The 26868-nt window shown below is 43.0% G+C and overlaps 1 protein-coding gene across 1 annotated transcript in view; it reads right to left on the bottom strand.

Annotated features, from left to right (window-relative positions):
• Positions 1-26868, bottom strand: part of LOC137562605 (venom factor-like) — a 316987-nt gene that overhangs the window by 37526 nt on the left and 252593 nt on the right. Inside the window, exons 30-34 of the mRNA XM_068274109.1 lie at positions 23771-23923; positions 19258-19317; positions 16039-16129; positions 10319-10370; positions 6614-6701 (exon numbers count right to left, since the gene is read on the bottom strand). Of these exons, the coding sequence (XP_068130210.1) occupies positions 6614-6701; positions 10319-10370; positions 16039-16129; positions 19258-19317; positions 23771-23923 (444 nt within the window). The remainder of the gene's footprint in view (positions 1-6613; positions 6702-10318; positions 10371-16038; positions 16130-19257; positions 19318-23770; positions 23924-26868) is intronic.

Raw genomic sequence — 26868 nt, 5'->3', positions numbered from 1 at the left:
GAGATGAATAAACTTTAAATCCTTTATGAGAATCTGTTATGGAGGGCAAGTCTGCCATCCATTCAAGTGAAAGGTATGCACTGTCTGCCAAGTATAATACAATGTGCCATCAAAGATGCAGTGAAAGGTATGCAGTGACTGCAAACAGCTGTTTGTGTAGTGACGGCCGTGCTGGACTGATGCGCACCATGACAAGAGTGCAGGTAATGGCGGCTTTCCAGCCCATATAATCGGGCTGAGGTAGCTGCATGACAGAACAGTGACTGTCCAGCTGAACAAATTTGGTCTGTCCACAATGAAGCAACGACCTTATTATCTTGCATGTGCCCCCCCCCCCCTGAGACACTCATATAGCCGGCGGTCATTGCTTCATTGTGATACGCAAGCCCCTTCCCCGGGCAAGGTAATGATCACGAAGGGGAATTGGCACATGTACATGCCTTTTGTTTTGTTGTTGCAGCTGCAGTGCAGCCAGAAAAATTAGGCAGGCATGTACAAGCACCAGAAAAATTATTGTAGCGGCAGCTGCTAGCAGCGGCCTTAAAAATTCAGGAATCCGCCTGGAGTCCTGGACCCTGTGTTGTGGTGGTGGAGAAGGCAGTCAAGCGGCCTGCGGGCAGAGATGCTGTGCGTGGAGCAACTTTGACTTAGTCTTGGGGCAGGCAATCACACGGCGTGCAGGCAGAGATGCTGTGTGTGGGGACTGACTTAGTCTTCGGGCAAGCCTGAGCATGCTTTGCAGACCAGGCATCCGTGATCAGATGGACCCTTGACCCAATGCTGTGTGCCAGAGATGTCACCACTTGCCTTTCAACATCACGGAACAGTTTAAGTATCGCCTTTTTTGAGAAAAAATAGCGGCCTGGTATCTTCCACTGTGGTGTGTGGCTTTGCTTTTGTGTGCTGCTTTTCCTCAGGTGGTCATCCCATTGCAGTTTGTGCTTTGTAATCATGTGCCTTCGTAAGGTAGTTGTCCCTTCATGGGTCTTGGTCTTTCCACGGCTCAATTTTCGGTGGCAGAGAGTACAGATGGCATTGCTCTCATCTAAAGCAGACACACAAAATAATTTCCACACCGCTGAGCCCTAGGGTGATGGCACTTTGGTGGTGGCGGCCGACTAAGTGTTAAGTGAGGTGCCAGAATCAGAGCAGGAGGCTGAGGAAGATGAGGTGTTCTGTGTTAAGTAGTCAACTACATCCTGACAATATTGGGGGTTGATGGCACGTGCCTTCTTCTGAACACTGTACTTTGGTTGAGGGCCGCAGGAAATCACGACAGCGCAACCTCGAATAGACCTAAGCGGTGGCCTGCCTCTGCCTTGTGTTTTGTCTATATTGGGGGGGATGAAGTGAAAGGTATGCACTGACTTGACTAATACAATGTGCAGATACACAGGTGCAGTTAACAGGTATGCACGGAGTGGTATATCACACTGCGTGCACTCACGTGGGTAGGTGGGTGCACTGAACACAACAGGTAGGTATATGCAGTGATGGGTATTACTCTGTGCACCTGTCACACACACACATGTACCGGACAGGCACAGTTACACTGCGTGCGCTCACGTAGGTAGATGGGTTCACTGAAGTGAACAACAGGTAGTAAATATATGCAGTGATGGTTATTACAATGTGCACCTGTCACACACAGGTACCAGACAGGCACAGTGACACTGCGTGTGCTTACATGTAGTTGGGTGCACTGAAGTGAACAACAGGTAGTAAATATATGCAGTGATGGTTATTACAATGTGCACCTGTCACACACACAGGCAGAGCCGGGACAAGGTCCTCCAGCACCCAAGTAGAGTTGAGCTGAAATTTTCGTAATTTCGCATTACTATAATTACGCATGCGAAATTTGCGATTACGATGCGAAATTAGCGTAGCGAAATTGCCATTAAAATCGTAATTGAAAATACCGTAAGCGTAATTTTCAACGCGAAATTTAGCGTTTCGTTCATGCCGTAATTTCGCATTAAACGCTACCGTAATTTCGCGTTAAACCGTAACGCTCCGTATAGTATAAAAAAGCCGCCGACTTTAAGGGTTAATAGCAAAGCCCCCTTAAATGCTAAGAGCCTCAAATTTGGAGAATATATTAAGGAGATCAGGAGGAATAAGAGGAAAATTTTTTTTTTCAAAAAGACCTTATAGTTTTTGAGAAAATCGATGTTAAAGTTTCAAAGTAAAAATGTATACATTTAAAAACCCGCCGACTTTAACGGTTAATAGCAAAGCCTGCTTAAAGTTTAGGAACACCAAATTCCTAGGGTATATTAAGGGGATCAGTGGGAATAAGAGGAAAATTTTTTTTTTCAAAAACACCTTATAGTTTTTGAGAAAATCGATTTTTAAGTTTCAAGGGCAAAAATGTCTTTTAAATGCGGAAAATGTCAGTTTTTTTTGCACAGGTAACAATAGTGTATTATTTTCATAGATTCCCCCAAGTGGGAAGAGTTTTACTTACTTCGTTCTGAGTGTGGGAAATATAAAAAAAAACGACGTGGGGTCCCCCCTCCCAGACCTCTTTAACCCCTTGTCCCCCATGCAGGCTGGGATAGCCAGAATGCGGAGCACCGGCCGCGTGGGGCTCCGCACCCTGACTATACCAGCCCGCATGGTCCATGGATTGGGGGGTCTCGGAAGGGGAGGGGCAGCCAAGCTTTCCCCTCCCCCTCCGAGCCCTTGTCCAATCCAAGGACAAGGGGCTCTTCTCCACCTCCGATGGGCGGTGGAGGTGGAGGCCGCGATTTCCTGGGTGGGGGGTTCATGGTGGAATCTGGGAGTCCCCTTTAAAAAGGGGTCCCCCAGATGCCCACCCCCCTCCCAGGAGAAATGAGTATAGAGGTACTTGTAGTACCCCTTACCCATTTCCTTTAAGAGTTAAAAGTAAATAAACACACAAACACATAGAAAAAGTATTTTAATTGAACAAAAAACATAACCACGAAAAAAGTCCTTTAATATTCTTAATTAACCATTAATACTTACCTGTCCCTTTAAATAAATGATCCCACGCAATATCCTCGGAAATGTTCTATCAGTTACAATGTAACAAAGTTATTACAATATAACAACTTTGTTACATTGTAACTACGCCGCACCCGACGTCACTCACCGCCGCCGCCGCGTCTGCGCTGCAGGACCCGACAGAGCTCTGAGCTATAGCTCAGAGCTCTCGAAAGCATCTTTGTATTTGGGCTCCAAGGAGCCCCATTGGTCCTTAGCAGACCAATGGGGTTCCTTCTGATTTGAAGGAACCCCATTGGTCTGCTAAGGACCAATGGGGCTCCTTGGAGCCCAAATACAAAGATGCTTCTCAGAGCTCTGAGCTATATGGCTCAGAGCTCTGTCGGTCCGTGCAGGACGCTAAGTCCCCGCCGGCTCCGCTGCCCTCCCCGCCTCTCCCACATGTCACCCACATGTGGGTGACATGTGGGTGACAGATGTGGGCGGGGTGGACAGCGGGAGCTGCGGGGACTTAGCGTCCTGCACGGACGTGTATGCGGCGGCTGAGCGGCGAGTGGCGTCGGGTGCGGCGTAGTTACAATGTAACAAAGTTGTTACATAATAACTTTGTTACATTGTAACTGATAGAACATTTCCGAGGATATTGCGTGGGATCATTTATTTAAAGGGACAGGTAAGTATTAATGGTTAATTAAGAATATTAAAGGACTTTTTTCGTGGTTATGTTTTTTGTTCAATTAAAATACTTTTTCTATGTGTTTGTGTGTTTATTTACTTTTAACTCTTAAAGGAAATGGGTAAGGGGTACTACAAGTACCTCTATACTCATTTCTCCTGGGAGGGGGGTGGGCATCTGGGGGACCCCTTTTTAAAGGGGATTCCCAGATTCCACCATGAACCCCCCACCCAGGAAATCGCGGCCTCCACCTCCACCGCCCATCGGAGGTGGAGAAGAGCCCCTTGTCCTTGGATTGGACAAGGGCTCGGAGGGGGAGGGGAAAGCTTGGCTGCCCCTCCCCTTCCGAGACCCCCCAATCCATGGACCATGCGGGCTGGTATAGTCAGGGTGCGGAGCCCCACGCGGCCAGTGCTCCGCATTCTGGCTATCCCAGCCTGCATGGGGGACAAGGGGTTAAAGAGGTCTGGGAGGGGGGACCCCACGTCGTTTTTTTTTTATATTTCCCACACTCAGAACGAAGTAAGTAAAACTCTTCCCACTTGGGGGAATCTATGAAAATAATACACTATTGTTACCTGTGCAAAAAAACCTGACATTTTCCGCATTTAAAAGACATTTTCGCCCTTGAAACTTAAAAATCGATTTTCTCAAAAACTATAAGGTCTTTTTGAAAAAAAAAAATTTCCTCTTATTCCCACTGATCCCCTTAATATACCCTGGGAATTTGGTGTTCCTAAACTTTAAGCAGGCTTTGCTATTAACCGTTAAATTCGGCGGGTTTTTAAATGTTTACATTTTTCCTTTGAAACTTTAACATCGATTTTCTCAAAAACTATAAGGTCTTTTTGAAAAAAAAATTTTTCCTCTTATTCCTCCTGATCTCCTTAATATATTCTCCAAATTTGAGGCTCTTAGCATTTAAGGGGGCTTTGCTATTAACCCTTAAAGTCGGCGGCTTTTTTATATTATACGGAGCGTTACGGTTTAACGCGAAATTACGGTAGCGTTTAATGCGAAATTACGGCATGATACGACTGTAATGCGAAAATTACGCGAAAATTACGCTTACGCGAAATTTCGCGAAATCCTTCTTCATTACGATTATGTACTTACGGCCATAATCGTAATTACACTAATTACGCGAAATTTCGCAAAATCGTAATTAGGTCATTACGCTCATCTCTACACCCAAGGCTGAGACAGCAAAGTGCGCCCTTCCATCCCTCCTACCCCAGCCGTCACACAATGATTGCTATTAGACTAAGAGGCGCCACAGGGCCCACAACCTCCCCAACACCTTAATATCTAGTTACCTGGCTTGCAGTCACTGCCATGTATCCCCTTTTATTATTTCTTTCTGCTTCAAACACAATTAGGAATGACAGCTGAATGAATTCTGCACCCCCTCCTACACTGCGCCCTGAGGCTGGAGCCTCTCCAGCCTATGCCTCGGCCCGGCCCTGCACACAGGTACCAGACAGGCACAGTGACACTGCGTGTGCTCACGTAGGTAGGTGGGTGCACTGACTGAAGTGTACAACAGGTAGGTATATGCAGTGATGGGTATTACAATGTGCACTTGTCACACACAGACAGATACCGGACAGGCACAGTGACACTGCGTGCACTCATGTATTGTAGATAGGTGGGTGCACTGAAGTGAACAACAGGTAGTAGGTATATGCAGTGATGGGATTACAATTTGCACCTGGCACACACACAGGTAGTCACTGAATGTGCTGAGCCTGGCAGTGGCACACACAGTAGGAATTACCAAGGCTGTCTATGCAACACAAGTGTCAGTGGGACACACACACACAATAAAAAAAAATAGATCACAGGAACAATATTAGCTCTCAAAAGAGCTGTTGGGGGGTGTTTTTTAGCAATAAGAATCAGCAAGGAGCAAGCTAACTAAGCTTTCCCTATGAGAGTCTGCAGCAGCTTTCCCTTCTCTAATTAATGCAGGCACACGAGCGAGTCCAATGCCTGATGCTGCCTGCCTTTTATAAGGGGGGGGGGGTTCCAGGAAGGAGTGTAGCCTGATTGGCTACAATGTGCCTGCTAAAAACAAGGAACACCAAGAGCCCCAATAGTGTAACATGTACTGGTAAATGGTTACTAGATAGAGTAAATATTAATACTCACAAACCAGGGTTACCATTAGGCAACCACTGTAAAGACAGGTGGGGAGATTTTCCTGACCCCACTCAGGAATAAGAAGTCGCTCTCTGTAGATGAGAAAAAGGGGGTTCAACCCTCCACCCAGGGTGGACTCAATATTATGCAAGAGAACAGAGGCGCCAAGAGGATAAAAGGAAGCTAAATGAGCTTAAAAAAACAAATTCTTGGTAAACAAAGGAGGTAGTGGTGGACTTACCTCCTCCAAGTAGACACACAACGACTGTAGTAAAGACAGTCAATATATTTTATTTATGAACTCCAAATATGCAACGTGTTTCGCAGGTTTGATCCAGCTTCATCAGGCAATAACAACGGAGCAATAGCATATGTGGTCAGTAGAAGAGTCAGGCACCTCTGGCACCAGAGGTGCCTGGCTCTTCTACTGACCACATATGCTATTGCTCCATTGTTATGTGCCTGCTGACTGTGATGTAGAGGGTCAAAGTTGACCCTCATGATGCACTATGGGGGCAAACCGAACTTCCGTAAAAGTTTGCGGTTCCCCGCGATTGCGAACCCCGGAACTTCGCCGGGAACCATTCGCTGGCGAACCGTTTGGGCCATCTCTACTGATAACTGGATATCTAATGGTACAATGTGATAGTTGAGCAGATAAACCACTCAAATTAGGGAACTATTGATCATTTAACTGATCATCTACAAACAGTGTATGGCAAGATTTCATTACATGAATCTGGTATAACAACAATTAACTGGCCAAAAGCTTCCATTGTGCCACTGATATCAGATAATTTGACTTCCTGTCAAAGGCCTTACCTTGTTTAGGTCATCGGTGTCTACTGCAAAGCCAGTCATCATCGATATGATCACCAAGGCCATGCCAGAGTCCTGAGATTTTAGATGCCTGCAAAGGAAAGAACACTGACGTAGCTCACTTAACTGTGTGTTTTATTTACCTTAGTGTACTTAACTTGAATAACTATAAAATTAACAAAATTAGTCAATGTTTACACATTGCAAAATCTTACCTCTTTACATTCTTAAAGGTACACTATCAATTAAACAACTTTTTTAATTTAAATTATTTTTTAAATACTCTATATTAGGGTACACATTACAGGCCAGTGCACACCAAATACCTCTAGCAGATCCGCAACACGCTAGAGGTTTTTAATGCAGATTTTCAGAACAATTTTTTGGCATGTTTAGGGCTGATTCACACTACGAGAGCTTGCCAGAGATTTGAAATGCTCTTGCTGACGCAATGCTATGGTGGATTTTTACAAAATCACATCGCTCCAGTGTGAGCACTCACATAGGATAACATTAGCAAGAGCTTTTAAAATCATAAGCGCTCAGAAAAGCTCTTGTAGTGTGAACAAGCCCTTGGAGAGGTTTTCTAAACATGCCTAGCAGTTTTTGGAGCGTTTTTGTGTAGCAGATTTCATATATTGTTACAGTAAAGCTGTTACTGAACAGCTACTGTAACAAAAAACGCCTGGAAAACCACTCTGATCTAGCGTTTTTCAGAGCGGTTTTCCACTTTCCTATACTTTAACATTAAGGCAGAAACGCCTCAGAAATCTAAAAAATGCTGCAGCCCCCGAGGTTGTGTTTGTGGAAAAAAAACGAACCGCTCGGGTGTGCACCATCCCATTGAAATACATTACCCAAGCAGTTTTCAAACAGCTAGCATTTTTAAAAATGCTTCAGAACCGCTCTGGTGTGCACCAGCCCTACCACTTGTGCTAGGAGCACTGAGGAGGAGGCTGATCTGAGAAGGTAACATGTAGCTAGAATAACTGTAATATTGCTGCTGAAATGTAACTAGCAGGGAGATGTGTATACACTATTCCTGACTGACTGGATTGCTTGTGACTTTTAACTCCATGCTGCATCTACTTAGGAGAGCTGCTATGTGGTGCCGTGCTGATAGGGAGAGACGCTGTTTACAAAGGCATTATCAGGATCTTTGTCAGTCAGAGAAGCAAACAAAGATAATAAACACATTATTACATTATATAAACACATTACTGGAATCTTTCCCTGTTTCCACTAGGGCGAATCTGCATGCGTTTTCTGAATGCAGATTTGCATAGCCAATGATAGTAAATGGGCCTGTTTCCATTTGTCAGGAAAAAAATGTAGAATCATCATCAGGATTCACTCGCCGCACAGATGCACGATTCGCCCGGTAATGTTAATAGGAAATTTGCAAGCTTTTTTTGCTATGCGAATTTTCATGCGAATTCACATACGTTTTCATGTAAAATCAATGTAAAAGCACACAGGCACTGATATGGTTAAATTTGCATACTTTCAAAGATACACGAAAATGCATGCAAATTCGCATGAAAATTTGCATACAAACACATGCGAATTCGCATCCGCATGCAAAATCGTTTATGCATTTTCCGCAAAGAAATCACACTGCACTAGTGAAAACAGGCCCTAAGATTCTTTCAGCAAGGTGATTATTAAACTATACCCTGAGGAGTTGATAGCAATCCCCCCTCTGCAGGAACATGGTCTAGCCCTCTAAGGCCCATATACAATTCACTTTTTCACCTGAGTTATCTCCAAAGTGATATTTTTAAATTTGTCGATAAAATGCTTTTTAAGCCACCAGTAAGAAAGAAAATATTCAAAATAATTTTGATATCACTTTTTCATTTACATTTCGGTACTTTTTTAATTGAAAAGTGCTGAAAAGTTATTTTAAATAGAAGGTGAAAAATTATCTCCTAGGTGAAAACTCAGTTGAAAAAGTGAATTGCATATGGGCCTAAAAGCTGGACACTTTTGTATCTAAAACTGAGGCAGAGCTGTGTAAGAAAGGAAACTACTCCTAGTACTTGTGGTAATGTGTGCCCTAACATACTGCATACACATAGGGGAGCTGTTAGCCATACTATCTTAGGAAAAAAACACTTATATTAGTAGATAAATACTTGCTCTACTTACATAACATATGCATTGCACTGTCCACATTTTGATTTCAGTGAGTTGTATATAGTAAATAAAGAGAATTCTGTTTTTGTCAGTTTTCATCTTAGAATCCCTGTGTCTGAAGCCAATCCTGATGACATTTCCTCCCTTACTCTGTTTCCTCTCCTCTTTCTGATTGTGTATGCATTGCCCGCCCTCCTCCCAGTCTTCAGCCACTCCCACAAAGCTCTGCAGTAAGAAGTGCATCGTCACAAATCATTGTGTGACTTTGCAGACCTGGTTTATCTGTATGGATCGGATTTCAGCTGAGTCACTTTCTCAACTTTTCAGCACAAGAAACATTGGCCAATCAGCGAGGAACAGAGGTGTGGGAGGGGAAACCAGTAGTGAAAGAAACTTTAGCCAATCAGGCTGCATTAGTTATGTATGAGGAGAACAGGGGAGGGAAAAAACAACTAGCATGCACTGCAACTTCTCTTATGCGGCAGATGTACCAAATAAGAGCTAGGGGACCTGGTAAATGATATTCTATCGAGAAGAAAATTAAGGGTAATTTTTAATTTTTGTATTGCCTGGTTAGCATCCTTATTATTTGTTTACCAGATAAAAATAGAGAATTGATTTTTGATTTTATGCCCGACAGTTACCTTTAAAAAAAAGTTGTTTTAATAGATAGTACTCATGTAAATTTATCAGAGATGCCAGCACCTTTACTGCTGCCAAGCAGAATCCCCATGGAATCATTTAGAGTGCTCTAGGCGAGTAGGCCATGACATTATAGTCTAAGCTGAGCATGACTATTAGGCCGGCAGACTCTTCGTTAATCGTTATGCACCTCTGCATCCCTCTGCAGTGAACTGGTGCTTGCGCTCCTTCCCTGCAAATCTCGGGAAGAGTGAGAGGACGCAATGGCACGTCCTGGAGGAACAAGAGAGCCACTCTGCGGCAGTCATCCTGTGTTAAGGCGGTTAGTGGTAAAATGCTTTAGAAATGTCCTAAAACGTTAAATAACCTCAGTAATAAGATGTCATTACCTGTATCTATATACACTACCTGGTCCTGGTGATGGCGTTTCCTCCACTACCTAGTTAGTTTGCAACAGTCCTGCAGCCAGCCAAGCACCATGTGGGGACTGAAGCCGCATGATGATTGGCTGGCTGCAGGACAGCTGCAAACTAGTGGAGGAGTGACGAAACTAGTGGAGTAGACGCGATAACCCGGGACCAGGTAATGTATTCCTTCACCTCTGCCCAGTGATGATCGTAATCAGCTAGTTTACGATTATGCAAATTTCGCGTACATTTTCACATTTACGCTTATAAGTAATTATGGTTTGTAAACTCAATTGATTTCGTAGTGATTCTAAATTTCGCCTAAAATTTTGTGTAATCTTTGCATTTACGCTTATACGTAATTACGATTTGTAAATTTAATTGATTTCGTAGTGATTCTAAATTTCGCCTAAAATTAAGGATAACCCTAGTGTTCACTTCTACCCACCAGCCTGGTGGTACCTGGGCTGAAACCATCCCAACACAGACACATGTAGAACTTTTACTAGTGTATACTCACCTGAAGCTAATGCTGAGGGAAACTGTACCATGGGCCCCTTCTGGTCTTCTTGCTAAAAGAGTTAATACAATGTCAAACAGTAGGAATCTTTTTCAATTTAGGGTTCTAAGAATAAAAAAATAAAAAAATAAAGTATTGTTCTCACAGCCTACACTAGGCAATTGATTGACAAATCAAATGAAAATTGAATAAACATTAAGGCCTCAGTTGAACAATTTCAGTCAAATTTTTGATCTTAAAGGACTCCTGAGGTAAAAAATAAAATCAATCTTTACTTACCTGGGGCTTCTTTTAGTCCCTAGAAGTCTTGTGGGTCCCTCGCCGCAGGTTTGGTGCTCCCTGCTGTCCCACTGGCCACTCATAAAGATCAATAGTGTGTTGGTAATCCTGCGCATGCTCAGGTGCACGCGCCCACCCACGCCTGAGTGTGACTTCGTCACCGGGCACTTACTGCACTTGTGCAGTAGTCTGCACACATGCAGTACGTACCTGATGATGTCGGTGCACTTGGGTGCAGGTGGCAGCGTTCCCCCACATGCGCAGAAGCACCAACCTGCTGACAGTTCGGGAGCTTTACGAGCAGCCAGCAGGGAGCAGCGGAGCTATGGTGAGGGCCCCATAGGGGCTGGAAGAAGCCCCAGGTAATTAAAGATTGCTTTTATTTTTAACCTTGGGAGTCGTTTAAGTGGATTGGTAATGGCAGTAACTTTTATCGATTGCTTGTTGAGGAGCAGCGGGGGATCAAAGAGGGTGAATATTTGTTCTGTACTCAACGGAAAGGGCATGCAAAACATGCCAGCCTGACTACCTACTCACTGCACACTATTCTGGCAGCAGGACTATACTTCTACCATTGAGTGGCTTTGAAAATAAAACCTGCCAGAGAGATGTTTAGTGTTGGTAGGTGATTATTTTATTCATGCAGTTTGTATTTCTGGCCTCACTTATGTCACACCTATTACCTGTAGAGATGACCCGATCGGTTCGCCAACAGACAGTTACCAGCAAAATTAGGCTGTTCGAGTCTGCAGCAGGTAGCAAACCCTATACCTCATCATTGGGCTAAACTTTGACCCCCTACATTACAGTCAGCAGACACATGGCAGCCAATCAGGCTGCATTCCCCCACAGACCCCCGCCCCCCCCCCCTATAAAAATACAGGAGTGCCGGCCATGTTCTCAGTCTCCGGCTGCTGCTTTAGTGAGAGGAAGGGAGAGGTTGCTGCAGAGACAGGGACAGTTAGCTAGGCCATTGTTTAGCTTGCTCCTTACTGAAATGTATTGCTGAAAGCACCCCAAAAAAGCCCTTTTGAGGGCTAATATTGTTCTGATGTGTTTTTTTTTTTATTTTTGTGTGTGTGTGACACTGCATATAGCCCAGTCTCAGCTGGCCCTTATAGTCCTTCAGCACGTTATCATTAGCAGTGCATAGCTTCCAACCGTATTTGTGATTGAAGTTACTATAGGATACCTCTCTGTGTGGGTGACACACTGCATACAGCCCACAGTCCACTGCCATTTGATTACGCGCACTGCTTTTATGCGTCCAGTGAAAAATGGCGCCGGTTAAATAATGGCGCCCCCTTCTGCCCGATATTAGTTTAAAACGATTTATCGTTTTAAAGGTTAAAATAGTGCAGACCTTTTGAACGAAATTTATCGTTTTAAAACGTGTCTTTTTTTTGTCCTGCCTGAACGATATTTATCATTTTAAGCCCTGCTTTGCTGCCGTTTTGGAAAATGTCTGCCCACCGACTTTAATGTTTAATAGCAAAGCCCCCTTAAACGCTAAAAACACCAAATTTGCAGGGAATGTTAAGAACAAATGTGTGAACAAGAGGAAATTTTTTTTTTCAAAAAGACCTTATAGTTTTTGAGAAAATCGATTTTGAATATTCTCCTTCTGACCGTAGGAAAATTAAACGCCCGCCGCCTTTAGCGGTTAATAGCAAAGCCCCTTCAAATGCCTGAAACACCAAATGTGTAGGAATTGTTAAAAAGAACAGTGGGAACAAGAAGAAAAAAACATTTTTCAAAAAGACTTTATAGTTTTTGAGAAAATCGATTTTAAATGTTTAAAGAGAAAAACTATCTATTTAAATCGCGTAATGACATTTCTGCAGGGAAACAATTCCCGCCGACTTGAGCAGTTAATAGCAAAGTCCCCTTAAATCCTAGCAACACCAAATTTGCAGGATATGTTAAAAAGATACTGGGAAACAATATTTAAAAAAAAAATTAAAACATTTTATTAATTTTTTTTTAATTTAAATTTTTGTGTTATGTTCTGAGTGTGGGAAATTTTTTGAAAAAATTGATGTGGGGCCCCCCTCCCGAGCCTCTGTAACCCCTTGTCCCCCATGCAGGCTGGGATAGCCAGAATGCGGAGCCCCGGCCGACTGGGGCTTCGCACCCTGAACTATACCAGCCCGCATGGTCCATGGTATGGGGGGCTCTGGAGGGGAGGGGCGGCCAAGCCTCCCCCCGGAGCCCTTGTCCAATCCATGGACAAGGGTCTCTTCCCCTAGGGGGGGTTCATGGTGGCATCTGGGAGTCCCCTTTAAGAAGGAGACCCCCAGATGCCCACCCCCTACCAGGATAAATGAGTATAGGGGTACAAAGTACCCCTTACCCATTTCCACAAAGGGTTAAATGAAATAAAAATGCAACAATGAGAAAAGTCCTTTAATGCTCTAAATAAACCACAAATACTTACCTGTACCTTTAAAAAAATGTTCCCACGCCAATATATCCTCAGTAAACGATCCATCGTATAAAGTATCTACTTTCTTGCGATCTTCAATTACCTTGATTGAAGATCTCCCACGCCAATTAGCAATACTATAACCTTACAATGCGTCCTGCGTACCGACGCATAGCACCGGCTACCGCTGTACCCCCCACTTCATCACCTGTCACCCTCACCTAGCCTGGCACCTGATGCACCATGGGTGCACCAGGTGCCACCCTAGTTGAGGGTGGCAGGTGCAGGCAGGTGGGGAGAGATCGCGGGAGCTGATGCTATGCGTCCGCACAGGACGCATCCTAAGGTATAGTAACCAGCTCATCAATGAGCCGGTTCTTTTTGTATTGAATCGAATGAGCCGGCTCAAAATCGATATTTAAAATCGATTTTCTCAAAAACTATAAGGTCTTTTTGAAAAAAAAAATTCCTCTCGTTCACAATTTTCTTCTTAACATCCCCTGCAAATGGTGTTTTTAGCTTTTAAGGGGGCTGTGCTATTAAACGTTAAAGTCGGCGGGAAGACATTTTCCAAAGGGCAGCAAAGCAGGGCTTAAAACAATAAATATCGTTGAGGCAAGACCAAAAAAAAGTTTTAAAATGAAAAATTTCATTCAAAAGGTCGGCGCCATTGTTTAACCTTTTAAAACGATAAATATTGTTTGATAATGTAAGTGAATGGGGCGCCATTTTTATCAAACGGTGCTGGGCGCCATTTTTCACTGACCCGGCTTTTACAGCACTTTAGCACATAAAGCAGTGTGTGACAATGGAAGCAATCGCTGGTTGGCTTTGAGTTTGGTCAAGTTGACACATGTACCCTGCACGGCACATGTGCTGAATCTTATTATCCGACAATTTGTGTGTAGGTTCCCAGGCTTACAGGAGGTCCTGAAGCAGTCCAGGAAGGTGTGTGGGTGTTCCTACACGGCCTTCTCCGGAATTCAGTGGCAAAAGAACTTGCCAGTGAGGCGCTTAATTTGTGATAGCCCGACTCGCTGGAATTCAACGCTCCTCATGTTTAAACGCCTGCTACGAGAGATAGCCCGAACTTCAGACTTTGAGTTTGTGAACTGCGAACACGAACTTCCGAAAAAGATGGGGTTCGTGTAAACTGGGGTGATCCGCCATACATATCAATGGGCAGGCGAATTTTAAAACATACAGGGACTATTTGTGGCCACAAAAAAGTGATGGAAAAGTTGTTTCAAGGGGTGTAACACCTGGAGGGGGGCATGCTGGAGTGGGATACATGCCAAAAGTCCCTCGGAAAATTACATATTTGACGCAGAGTAGGGTTATAATTCCTAAAGGGCAGAAATCACATTGCATTCCTAAATTGGAGGCATAAAGTGCTTTAACCACCTTGGCGGTAATGAGGAGCTCAGCTCGTCCATTACCGCCGCGGTGGATTTCTCAGGCCCTGCTGGGCCGATTTTCACAATTTTTTTTTTAAAACACGCAGCTAGCACTTTGCTAGCTGCGTGTTGGATGCAATCGCCACCGCTCGCCACCAATCCGCCGCTACCCGACGCATAATAGGCGCCCCCCCCCTGAGACCCCTACGCAGCCTGGCCAATCAGTGCCAGGCAGTGCTGAGGGGTGGATCGGGACTCCCTCTGACGTAGCAACGTCGTTGACGTCAGTGACATCATCACGATCATCCCCCGTCGCCATGGCGGGATTTCCTGTTTGCTCTGATCACCGGAGGCGTTCAGCGGCTATCATGTAGCTAGCGCTAGGCTAGCTACATGATTTAACAAAACATTTTTTTTAAAATAGTGCTGCGCCGCCACCCTGACGCAATCAATAGAATGCCAGGGTGGTTAAAACATCTTGCGTGTGGATCAGGTAGTGTAAGTAGTGTACTGCTTCACACTGACAGACCAGACTCACTGTTTAACGCACCGCCACAAACAAAGGGTTTTCATTAGTTGACACTCCCAGTCCCAGGACATAAACTGTCAGCAATGCTTGTGTAGTGATGGCTGTGCTCATTTAAGTTCACGTTGTCTGCGGTGTGCTGTGCAGGCGCAGTAGTTCTGCATCTGCGCAGTATGCTGCGGACAACATGGTCTTGATCCTTTAAATTTGGAAATATTTATGTATATCATTGATCATCCCTTTAAGAAAGGCATCTAGTCTTCTTTGGGTGACATGTCAGCTGAGTGCGCTTTTTTAAAGGGTAGCATTTTTAAGGGTGGAACAATAAAATTAACCAGAATTTACCAGCAATTTAACACAATTCTGCTACACAGCAAAGGTAACTTCCTCTGCTTGATAACCTCAGTTTGATTGCTGAACACCATCCCAGCCTAGACAGAACATCATGGAATCTTGATGCAGCCCCCCTCCTTTCATGTCACCACCCCTCCCTTAGATTGTAAGCTTTTGGCAGGGCCCCCTCCTCCTTGTGTATCCTACCAGATTATGCTGCATCCTGCTCATAGAAATACATGAACCTGTATAACTTGGACTACTACACCAGGGTACGATCTGACATTGTGTACCTGATTGCTTATTTTATGTTGGGGTTGATTCTCTAAATCGTGCTGTAGTAAATAGCACGCCTTATCAGAGATAGCATGCGTTATCAAAAATAACACACCTTATCAAAGTTACCACGCCTTATCGGAGTAGTATAGCGAGCGCTACAAACCGGCAGAGGCTCAGGCCAGGACGAGTGCCATTGCCAATTAGCAGGCATAAGTTTGTAGCGCTCGCTATGCTACTCTGATAAGGCATGTTAACTTTGATAAGACGTGCTATCTCTGATAAGGCATGCTATTTGTCATAGCACGGTTTAGTGAATCAATCCCGTTGTGTGTTGTGTCTGTCACCCCTATGTCTTTAACCTGATACATAAGAGTTTAACATACAGAGCTCCTGAGAGTCCTGACACTGAAATCATGGAATCCATCAGATATTATTACTCTCTTTGCAAAGTTACACTTATCCTTTAAGGAATAGTACTCACCTAAAGGCTCATCCATAGCTTCCACTGACAGAAAAAAGCTATTACATGATTTCTCTTTCTCTGTCTCAATGGCATAATATGAGACAAAGGCCTGTTTTGGGAAATAACATAATTAGTAATAAGCACAGTGCATAACTTCACTTTCTACTAAACTTGTCCACAGTTCCACCAAAAGATAAAGGGGAACTCTACCCATCGAGGTGTGATAGTATGGGAGGAGGTGTGTGCATGTAAGAGATACATACTCTCCTTCCTAAAGGCCTTCTGTCTCATTTCTTCTTCGAGAACCCCAGTGATTGATGTTACACAGCCCTTCCTGTGATACATTACACTGATCTATGAGTTTCTGTAGGCACGCCTCCTTTCTTACGGAGGAATTGGCCAGTCAGGATGTAACTTGCATTCAAATGCAACTTTACCTATTATCACGTGGCAATGGGTGGAGTTTTTTTTGTATATATGTATATATATATTTTCTGAGTACTCTCTGCACAGAAATTTAGTAGAGATGGCTAATGTGGTGCTAATTATTCTGGGCTTGCGTGCAGTTTTAATGCAGATGGTCTACACTGGCTAATAAAAAAAAAAAAAAAAAAGATTGCATTGGATTTGGCCAAATTCCAAGCTTCATTCAACTTGCAAAATGGAATTTTTAGCATCTCGGTGACCAAATTCCCCCCCGCCCCCCTCATATGTACCGTATATGTCTGAGGATACCAGCTGTGGGGTAAGTTTTGGAGGCAACACATGGTGAATTGGTGGCTAGCTCCCCATGATATTACCTGGTTTGAACTTTTTGGGCATCTTTTACTCATATTTACTCATATTTTACTCATCACAATAAAGTGTTACAAATAACCAAGGAGGTGCTGACTTATACTTGATGGATCTGTATTAGAAGTGGCATCATCCACTTGATTTAGCCGTTGTCCACTCCGCACCATAAAACTGTTGGCTATACTGACAGTGGAGGATTATGCCTTTAGATTATCTCCACCACCCGATATACTATTCCAGTAATTGCAGTGGGTTAAGGGCCTGTTTCCACTATCGCAAATTTGCATGCGTTTGCCGCATGCAAATTCGCATAGCCAATACAAGTGGATGGGACTTTTTCCACTTGTCAGGATTCCTTTGCATTTTTCCGCGCAGAAAAAATCTGCACAGCAGAGCCATCAGAATTTGCATACCGCTATGCGATTCGCATACAATGTATTTAAATAGGGAATTTGCATGCGGCTTTGGTATGCGAATTTTCATGCGAAATCGTATGCGAATTTGCATGAAATCAATGGAAAAGCACACAGGCACTGCCATGGTTAAATTTGCATACATCATCATCCAATGCTAATTCGCATATGATTTTGCATGCAAATTCGCATATAACTGCATGCGAAACGGCGCACGGCGATTACCACCTCACAAGTGGAAACGGACCCTTAGGGGTGATAGAGGTGAAAGAATTGAATATCTGAGCTTTCAAGAGACTCTGTAATAAAGAAAATTGCCCCCGGGGGAACTTACCTCCGGAGGGGGAATCTTCTGGATCCTAATGCGGTTTCCCCCTCTTCCTGTTTAACTCCCTCCCGCTGGTTCCCTCAGTCCGCAGCAGGTGGCAATATTTACCTATGAGATTCAGCGCAGGTGCAGTACCAACCCCCCCTCCCTGGTCTCCGGGGGGAAATGGCCGAGCAGCGTTGCTCGCGAATTTTCGCCAAAGTCATTTTTGCATAGAAAATGGCATTTTCCATTTTACGAACATTTTCGCACAAATGCACTGTATTTTGTAAAAAATTGCAAAAACCTGAACAGAATCCTTTTTTTTTTACTGCAAAAATGTGAAAAATTGTTTATTATACCTCAAAAAACAAAACAAAAAACAGATTGTTTATTTTAGCGAGAAAATTTACGAAAAATGCGAAAAATCACAAACTTATTACAAAATTATTTTCAATGGCATTTTCACTCTAAAAGTCGAATTAAACATTACTTTTGCAAAAAATTAAGAAAAAAATGCAAAAAGAATATCGGCATTTTTTCACTCATCACTGTAGCTGAGCCCAATCGGGTCCGCCCTGCAGGCATCTCGCGCCTGCGCAGTAGAGCCGACCCTAATCGAGCTCCGCTATTTCTGCTGAAGCCTGAGGGGGAAGATGATACAGCGTCTGCACTGGACCTCAAAGGTAAGTATTTATGTTTGCTGCAGACGCTACTGTGCCTGCGTGCATCCGCCGACATGTTTGTCAGTGTTACACAGGAGGGCAAGGGAAGCCTCATTAGGAGCCATAGGCTTCCCCCTCCAGAGGTAAGTACCCCATAGGGGCACTTTTGTCCTTACAGATTCTCTTTAAAGTGGACTTGAACTCTTGCACAGGACAGAAGGAAAACAGGGAGGAATGCACCCTGTATGTATTTAGAGAGCTTAGCCTGTCTAATTCCCCCTCATTTGTGTCGAATCACAAGTTGTAATTTGATCTTTCCCATGTCACATGACTGCAAGTGGCAGAGATGGCAGATAAGCTCATTTGAAAGCACAGGCTGTTAACAAAATGTATGATTCCACGAATCAGGAAGTAGAAATAGTGAAGATCTATTGCAGGATTTGTATCAGGTGTAACAAAGAAATGTTTTGGGTTTTTTTTGTTTAAGGCCTGGAACCCACTGAAATCAGCAAACACAAAACGCAACCGCTAGCGTTTTGTCTGAGCAGTTTGCAAGCGGATTCATGCGCGTTTTTGGTCGTTTTTTGCAACATTGTATTTTTTTGCCCAGCGGGTGCGTAGCGTTTTGCGTTTTGCGTTTTTATCCTGATTGGTCCTGTGAATTATTTTTAATTTTGTTACAGTGTTATGCTAGCAAAACCGCTCAGTTTAGGTTTTGCTGAGCGTTTCTGCTAGCGTTTCAATACTTTACATTGAAGCGCTAACGCTCCCAAAATGCTGCAGGTCCTGCGTTTGCGTTTCTGGGAAACGCAAACGCTCCTGTGGAAGTTGCCCCATCCATTAACATTAGCCCAGCGTTTTGGCAAACTGCTAGCGTATCGCAGTGCTGCCAAAACGCTGCCAAAAGTGCTCCTGTGGGTTCCAGCCCTAAAGGTTATGATGCTGCTGTTGTGCATCTCGTAGATCAGAGAGGAAGTTCTGAGTTCAGGTCCACTTTAATGAAAAGAAAAAGATTCTGGGAAATATTTATGGATTTAGCAAATAGTCAAGAACTTACTGAAAGAGTTCCTTGTCCTTTTCCTGTTGCAGTGACCACAAAGTCCCCAATTTTCTGAGTCTGTAACAAGACATGTTTTTGTTAAAATTGGATGAATATAGCAAATAATTTGCAGCAAGACTCTCTTTATATTATGTTTTCAAAACAAAATAAAAATAAAGTGTTAACATCAGCACTGAAGAATAGTTAGGGACACATTGCATCATAGGGGATGAGGAAGTGATACACTTTTCCTTTTTTAACAAATTATTTTGCACCAGAAAAAAATATATACAGTATATACCTAGTTTGATTTCAGTGACTGTCATATAGTAAATAACGATAATTCTGTTCCTGACATTTGCCATCTTAATTCCCTTAGACTGAAGCCAAACCTGATGTCCTTTCCTCCCTTAAGTTTTTCTTCTAGATACTGCACTGTCATAGCTAGCTTGCTTTGTAAATACATGTGAGCACAGCAATGATTAGATTTCAGCAGCTCACTGAACTGCCCTCAGCCAATCAGTGGGAAGCAGTAATATGGGAGCGGTGATGACTAGCTTCCCTCTCATTAGCAATCGAAAAAATAGAGCCAGGATGACTGAGATAAGATTTATTACAGCAGAAACATTTTTGAATAGATTGGAGTGCTTGCAGTGCAGGGTAAGGTTGCAGACTGCATATTAAACACAGAGCAGTGGGTAAATGAAATTTGATTATGTGGCTGGCAATCCTTCTGCATTCAGTACCTGACCTGAGGCAATGCTACCTAAAGTAAGCACCGAGGTATATTCATGCTGGATCCATATATCTGTGCACTGTCTATTCCTCTCCTTGTTCCTTCCTGTTGCCGAAACCACTCCTTAAAAATGTTACTTTCAGCTAAACACAAATTTTCAGAAAGGAAGATTCAAGTTTGCGGCTATGTTCCCTCCTATTCCCTGTTTCCCCTGCCCAATTTGGGGATTGATCAGGAGGAATGTGGGGAGGAATGGACAATCCAGTCATATGAAAAAATCTTGTAGCTAACTTAGTCTGGCTTTTACTGATTCCCACATGAGTTAAGCTACCAAATCCCTTTGCTACTTTTTGTGTCCACCTATTGTGTTTTAATACTCCTTTTTTTACTGGCTGTCTCACCTCAAACTAACAGTTTGGAGGCACGCGGCACCCAATATATTTGGGTGCGCCATAGGCGCCTACAAGAGTACCGCTTTCGGCTATATAGCCAAACTCCAGTGCAAAATAGCGGTAATTGGGGGGGGGGTTAGTGTTAGAAGTAGGTGAGGGATAGATAGTGTTAGGCATGGATGGGGAGGGTTCTTGTTAAAGGATAGGTCCGAGCTAAAAAAAAAAAAAAAACAACAACACAGACCTACTTACCTTGGACTTCCTCTAGCCCCTGGCAGCCTCTCTGTCCCTTGCCGCAGCTCAGGTTTCCCAGGATCCACACCGTTGCAGATGTCAACCTCGCCGCTTGCTATCGTGCTTACGTGGACTGGCGCGTTCTGTGCAGACGTAGGGGAGGGGAGCGCAGGTGCACAAGGTGCCGACCTGCCGAGGTCGGCATCTGCAACGTAGGGGATCCTGCAACACCAGAGCTGCAGCAAGGGACAGAAAGGCTGCCAGGGGCTGTAGGCCCCAGGTAAGTAGATCTGTTTTTTTTTTTCTACTTTTTCTTTTAGCTCGGATGTTTCCTTTAAGCATAGATAGGGTGGGGATTTTTGTTAGGCATCGCTAGAGAAAGTTTCTTGCTAGGCATAGATAGGGGATTGTTCATGTCAGGGTTAGAGTACAGAGGACATAGTAAAATATTGGTAAAATTATCTATTAAAATTTCGAAACACCCAATGCCCTCTCTTTGTTTTTAAGTGCCACTAAGCCACTAAAGCTCCCTGCACACTGAAAATCCAATTTGTGATTCCATTTTTTGTATAAAATTTTCCTTGGATGCTATCAAAACAAAAAGAAAAACGCAGCATGCAATACCGATTCAAAATCGCATGTACAATCGCGTCAAAGTCGCAAATAGGAATCAGAATTGTATATAGTGTGTAAGAGGCCTGAAATCTGCTTTGCTTATGTAATAGCTATATTGCACGCCTTTTATGCCTTTTATGTTCCATCTCTTACAGTTCTTAGTATCAGAGATGGTCAGAGGTACCCATTTCTGATTCCACAGAAATTCTGACTTCCACCAATGCCGATTAACATTTTTCTGACTTCCAATTTTCCAATTTCCGAATTTCCATTTTTCCCATTTCATGCAGAAAAATGAAAAAAAAAATCAGAAAAATGGAAATCGGAAAAAACGGAAATTGGAAAAACAGAAAATCAATCTTGCTATTGGTCTAAAAGTAGTGCGGGGATCTGATTTTCGCTCGAAAATTCAGCATTCTCTTATTGGCCCAATGCTTCTGAGATCTGTGATTGGGCTAAAATTATAGGCATCTGTATAGGGGAAAAAGGACAAAAAAACTGCACACAAGAATGAACCATCACCGCTTTAAAATTAATGAGGGTAAAATGGACACACCAGTGGCCCAACACTTCTGTGAACCAGGACACAGCATGCAAGATCTGAAAGTGTTCATTTTTTAAATTACCCTTAAAAAATAAGCAATCAAGAAAAAAAAGAGTACAAATTTAGGAAGACTTTCAAGACATTAACAGAAGGTTTAAATTGTGGAATGGGTTTCATGATACCTTGTTTAACCACTTTTCCCCCAGCCGTACGGATATCTCTGTTACTTTCTCCATCCTTTCACCTCCAAAGACAGAGATATCCGCACCTCCCGCGCTCCAGCCGCTGCCCACGCTCACACTTACTCGTGCGCATGCTCCTGCTCTCGTGCACGCCGCCGCCCGCTCACCCAGAGATCAATGAATGGGAAAAAACATTCCCGTTCGTTAATCTAAGCCCCGCAATGATCCGCTGCTTCTATGAGAAGCAGCGCGATCATTGTGGGAAAAAAAAAGTTTCCCAGCCTCATAGCACTTCCTGCAAGCGTCCTTCCGACGCTTGCAGGTCGCATAAACAAAAAGTTACTGTGGCCATCTTGTGGCCAAATAGTAAAACTACACCCTAAAGCATTTTTCATATTCAAATACATTAATTTTAAACAAAAAATTAACTCATTACCTCCCACACTCCTCAATTTATTTATTTTTTTGTAATTTAAAAAAAATGACAATAAAAAAAATACATAAATAGTTACCTTAGGGACTGAACTTTTTAAATATTTATGTCAAGAGGGTATAACACTGTTACTTTATAAACTATGGGCTTGTAATTAGGGATTGATGCAAAACTGAAAAAAATGCACCTTTATTTCCAAATAAAATATTGGCGCCAAACATTGTGATAGGGGCATAATTTAAACGGTTTTATAACCGGGACAAATGGGCAAATATATTTCATGGGTTTTAATTACAGTAGGATGCATTATTTAAAAACTATAATGGCCGAAAACTGAAAAATAATGATTTTTTCCCACATTTTTTCCTATTTTTCCCATTAAAACATATTTAGAATAAAATAATTCTTGGCATAATGTCCCACCTAAAGAAAGCCTAATTGGTGGCGAAAAAAACAAGATATAGTTCATTACATTGTGATAAGTAATGATAAAGTTATAGACGAATGAATGGAAGGAGCGCTAAAAGGTGAAAATTGCTCTGCTTCTCAAGGGGTAAAACCCCTCAGTGGTGAAGTGGTTAATATGAGTGACTTAATTTCATGAATTTCAGAAACCTGCTGGACTTCTTATATACTTGCATGAGCTCACTGGCTCCAGCCTACTACCCACCTGACATCTAACTGCTAAATAGAAACCAGCACAAACTGTCATCTTTGTGTTTACTATTTACCGGCAGAATTAGGGCCTGTTTCCACTACACGCAGATTGGATGCAAAATGGATGAAGAAAAACTGACTCCAATGAATGCCTATGGGAAAATCTGCATCACAAAAATTGGGTTTAGTGGAAACAGGCCCATAGGCATTCATTGGAGTGAGTTTTCCTGCATCCAATCTGCATGTAGTGGAAACAGGCCCTTAGTGTTTTACTTCAGATAACATCTGGGAATATGCCTGAAGATGGGGACTAGATGCCTGAAAGCTTGCATCATTTAGGGCCTGTTTCCATTACATGCAGATTCTGCATGCAGAAAACTGACTCCAATGAATGTCTATGGGCCTGTTTCCACTGAACGTGATTTTTCTGATGCAGATTTCCCATAGGCATTCATTGGAGTCAGTTTTCTGCATGCAGAATCTGCGTGTTGTGGAAACAGGCCCTAAACTTGATCAGTTAACCATTACTTTTAAAGAACTTTGTTTTTTCTACCTGGCTAAAATTACAGAGTTGCAGTAAATCAAATTTCTGCGGAATTCTGATTTCTGTATTTCAAACGGAAATGTGTAAGTTTTAATTCCACAGAATCAGAATGAGCATCCCTACTTAGTATTTTATGTCTCTCTACTGTGATATCCAGGCAAACTGCTTACACCAGCCCATAAATGATTTCTCACCTGTTCAGTGCGAGAGTTCAAAGCATTATTTAGCCGAATCGTTGTACTTGCTGTTCTTCCAGGGAGTTTAAATGCGACGTCCATATTTAAGTCTGTCTGTGTTGGTGCATCGGTCAGATACTTAGCAGTGGCTTGGAAAACCATGACTGTGGCCTACAAGGGAACATACAAAATAAGATTTACTAAATCCAGTTATGCACAGGAAGGATTATGGACATGACAAAACTTCTCCAATATTAGAAAATCAAGCCCCAGTTCAGGTTCAGTTTTTGATATGTATTTAGTAGATCACTGATTAAAATATATTGGGCCTGATTCACAAAGCGGTGCTAACAGTTAGCACGCTAGTGAAAAGCCCTTTATCACGCCTAAACTCTGTTTAGGCATGATAAGTTTAGGTGTGATAAGTTTAGGTGTGATAAGTTTTTAGGCGTGATAAGTTTAAGCACCAACTGAGTTAGCACCGCAGTGCACAGCTGATCGAAAGTTTTGCGCTAGCAAAGTCTGGTGCACTTTGCATAGAGTTTAATGGCGCTGCTTTGCGTGCGGGACTTTGCGCGTGATCTAAACTTATCTAAACTTATCATGCCTAAACTTATCATGCCTAAACTTATCATGCCTAAACTGAGTTTAGGCATGATAAAAATGGTTATCACGCCTAAAGTCTTTAACTGGATTATCACCGCTTTGTGAATTGAGCCCATAGGCTCTTATTCACTCTTTCTCCTTTTTCCAATTCATTTTTTCACCTAAGTTTTCTCCTAGGGGATATTTTTACACCTTATTGATAAAATGCTTTTTAACCACTTCAAGGCTCTGTCATTGGGCCAATCACTGCACTTGCTGCTACTCAGCGAGAGCGGGGATCAGCCCAATAACAGAGCCATGGTCCCACCTATGAGATCATTGGCTCCAGTAGAAATACAAGTTGCCATACTCATACCTCCTAACTTTTTGAGATGAGAAAGAGGGACACTTAAGCCATGCCCCTGACACACCCCTGACCATGCCCCTGACACACCCCTAATCATGGACACCATAAAGACTTCATAAGAAAATAAGTTGTTTTATAATTCAAAACACACTGGTCCTTTCTATCCTGGTTCATTTTCCTTCATATTACCATTTTAAAATCAGTAATATATCAATTTAAAGGATGGGAATAAAGTTTAGAGTCAATCAAACACATTTTTTTAATATAGAAATATATATATTTACATAGAAAGAGGGACAAAGTCCTGAAAGAGGGACAAATGAGGAGAAAAGAAGGACAGAGGTACAGGGCTCTCAAAGAGGGACTGTCCCTTCAAAAGAGGGACAGTTGGAAGCTATGCATACTTCTCCCCCATAGTCCAGGTCCGGATTTACATCACAAGAGCCTATAGGCACAGATGTCCTGGCAATTTCGATTTTGCCCTCCATAAAACACCCTCCAAACTGCACCGCAAGTGCGCTGGCTGACCCAGCTGTCACTTGCCTGTCATTGAGGTGCCCCTTATTATTAGGTATGCAGAGGTAACCTCAGTATTAAGTAGTTACAGGTGCCCCTGAGTGAAGGGAGATCTAGTAGGGGAATGAAAAGAGCAGGGTGAGTAGCCTCTCATTTACGCTCTGCTCGGGACTCTGCATAAGGAAGGAGGGAGGGAAGGCACTCGGGGAGGGAAGTGAGCCGCCTTTCCATCATCAGGCGCCTGTAGGCATGTGCCTACAGTGCCTTATGGTAAATCTGGCTCTGCCATAGGCTGAAGATCGGGGACACAGAAGCATGGAGCTCGGGGGAAGAAGAGGATTAGGGGTACATCGCAAGACACAGGGGACAGCGCGACATGGAGCTAGGGGTAAGAGGAGGATGCAGGGGGACATTGAAGAACACAGGGGAAGCTAGGAGGACATAGGGTTACATGGGACACAGAAGTGTAGGGGATAGAGGAGGACACTAAAGGCTCATACACACCTACCAACAATCTGTCCAACTATCTTTCAAACTTGTCTGTCGGAATATAAGTTGGGTGTGTGTACAGACGACAAACAACCAGAAGACCAACTAATAACAGGTTGTTTGCCAGATCCAATCGGTGGATCAATCTGACCAACTATCAGGCAGGTTGGAAAGTGTGTACGAGTCTTTTGAACAACGTTATTGTTTTTGAATGCAGACATGTCATAAGGTTTGTCATTTAGCTTGCGCGCATAGAATTTAAGTGAGTTGGTTGCTTAGTTGGTTGACGTGTGTGTGTGTACGTACTTGTCAGGTAAACAACTTGTTGTGTGGTTGGTCATGTTGTGCGATTGGTTGTGCATTAAGTTGGACGTGTGTATGAGCCTTAGAGGTATAAGGGGGACCGGGCACACAAGAGGTGAATCCAGCAGAGGAAGAGGCGGCACAGTAGGGAAGGCAGGAAGACACAGCACAGGAACTTGTGTGTTCATAGAAATATAATGTAACCAGAACAGGGGTTCCAGAGAGAACTACATCTTTAACCATTTCAGCCCGCGGGTTGTTTTCACCTTTTGGACGAGAGGAATTTTTACATTTCAGCGCTCCTCCCTTTCATTCCCCAATAACTTTATCACTACTTATCACAAAGAAATGATCTATACCTTGTTTTTTCTGCCACCAATTAGGCTTTCTTGGGGTGGTACATTATGTTAAGAATTATTTTATTCTAAATGCATTTTAACGGGAATAATTACGAAAAAAATAGAAAAATTCATTATTTCTCCATTTTCGGCCATTATATTTTTAAAATACCACGTGCTATCGTAATTAAAATCTACACATTTTATTTGCCCATTTGTCCCGGTTATTGCAACATTAAAATTATATCCCTTGAATAATGTATGGGGAAAATATTTTATTTGAAATAAAGGTACATTTTTTCAGTTTTACATCCATCACTAATTTTTAGCCCATAAATTTATAAACATACTAGCTGGACGCCCGGCGTCGGCCGGGTATGTATTTGGCTAGAGTTGGCTCTGCCCACTTTCCCTAACCCTAACACACAATTACGTAATGACCAAGTATGTGAGCTTTGCGGTTTTTGGCATTAATAATTTGCAATGAAATAAATTAATCTGATTGGATGTGGCTCCAC

This window comes from Hyperolius riggenbachi, chromosome 3, assembly GCF_040937935.1.
Source record: "Hyperolius riggenbachi isolate aHypRig1 chromosome 3, aHypRig1.pri, whole genome shotgun sequence".
NCBI classification, from domain to species: domain Eukaryota; kingdom Metazoa; phylum Chordata; class Amphibia; order Anura; family Hyperoliidae; genus Hyperolius; species Hyperolius riggenbachi.
The sequence above is the reverse complement of the archived record's forward strand: the minus strand, read 5'-3'. Positions and strand labels throughout refer to the sequence as shown.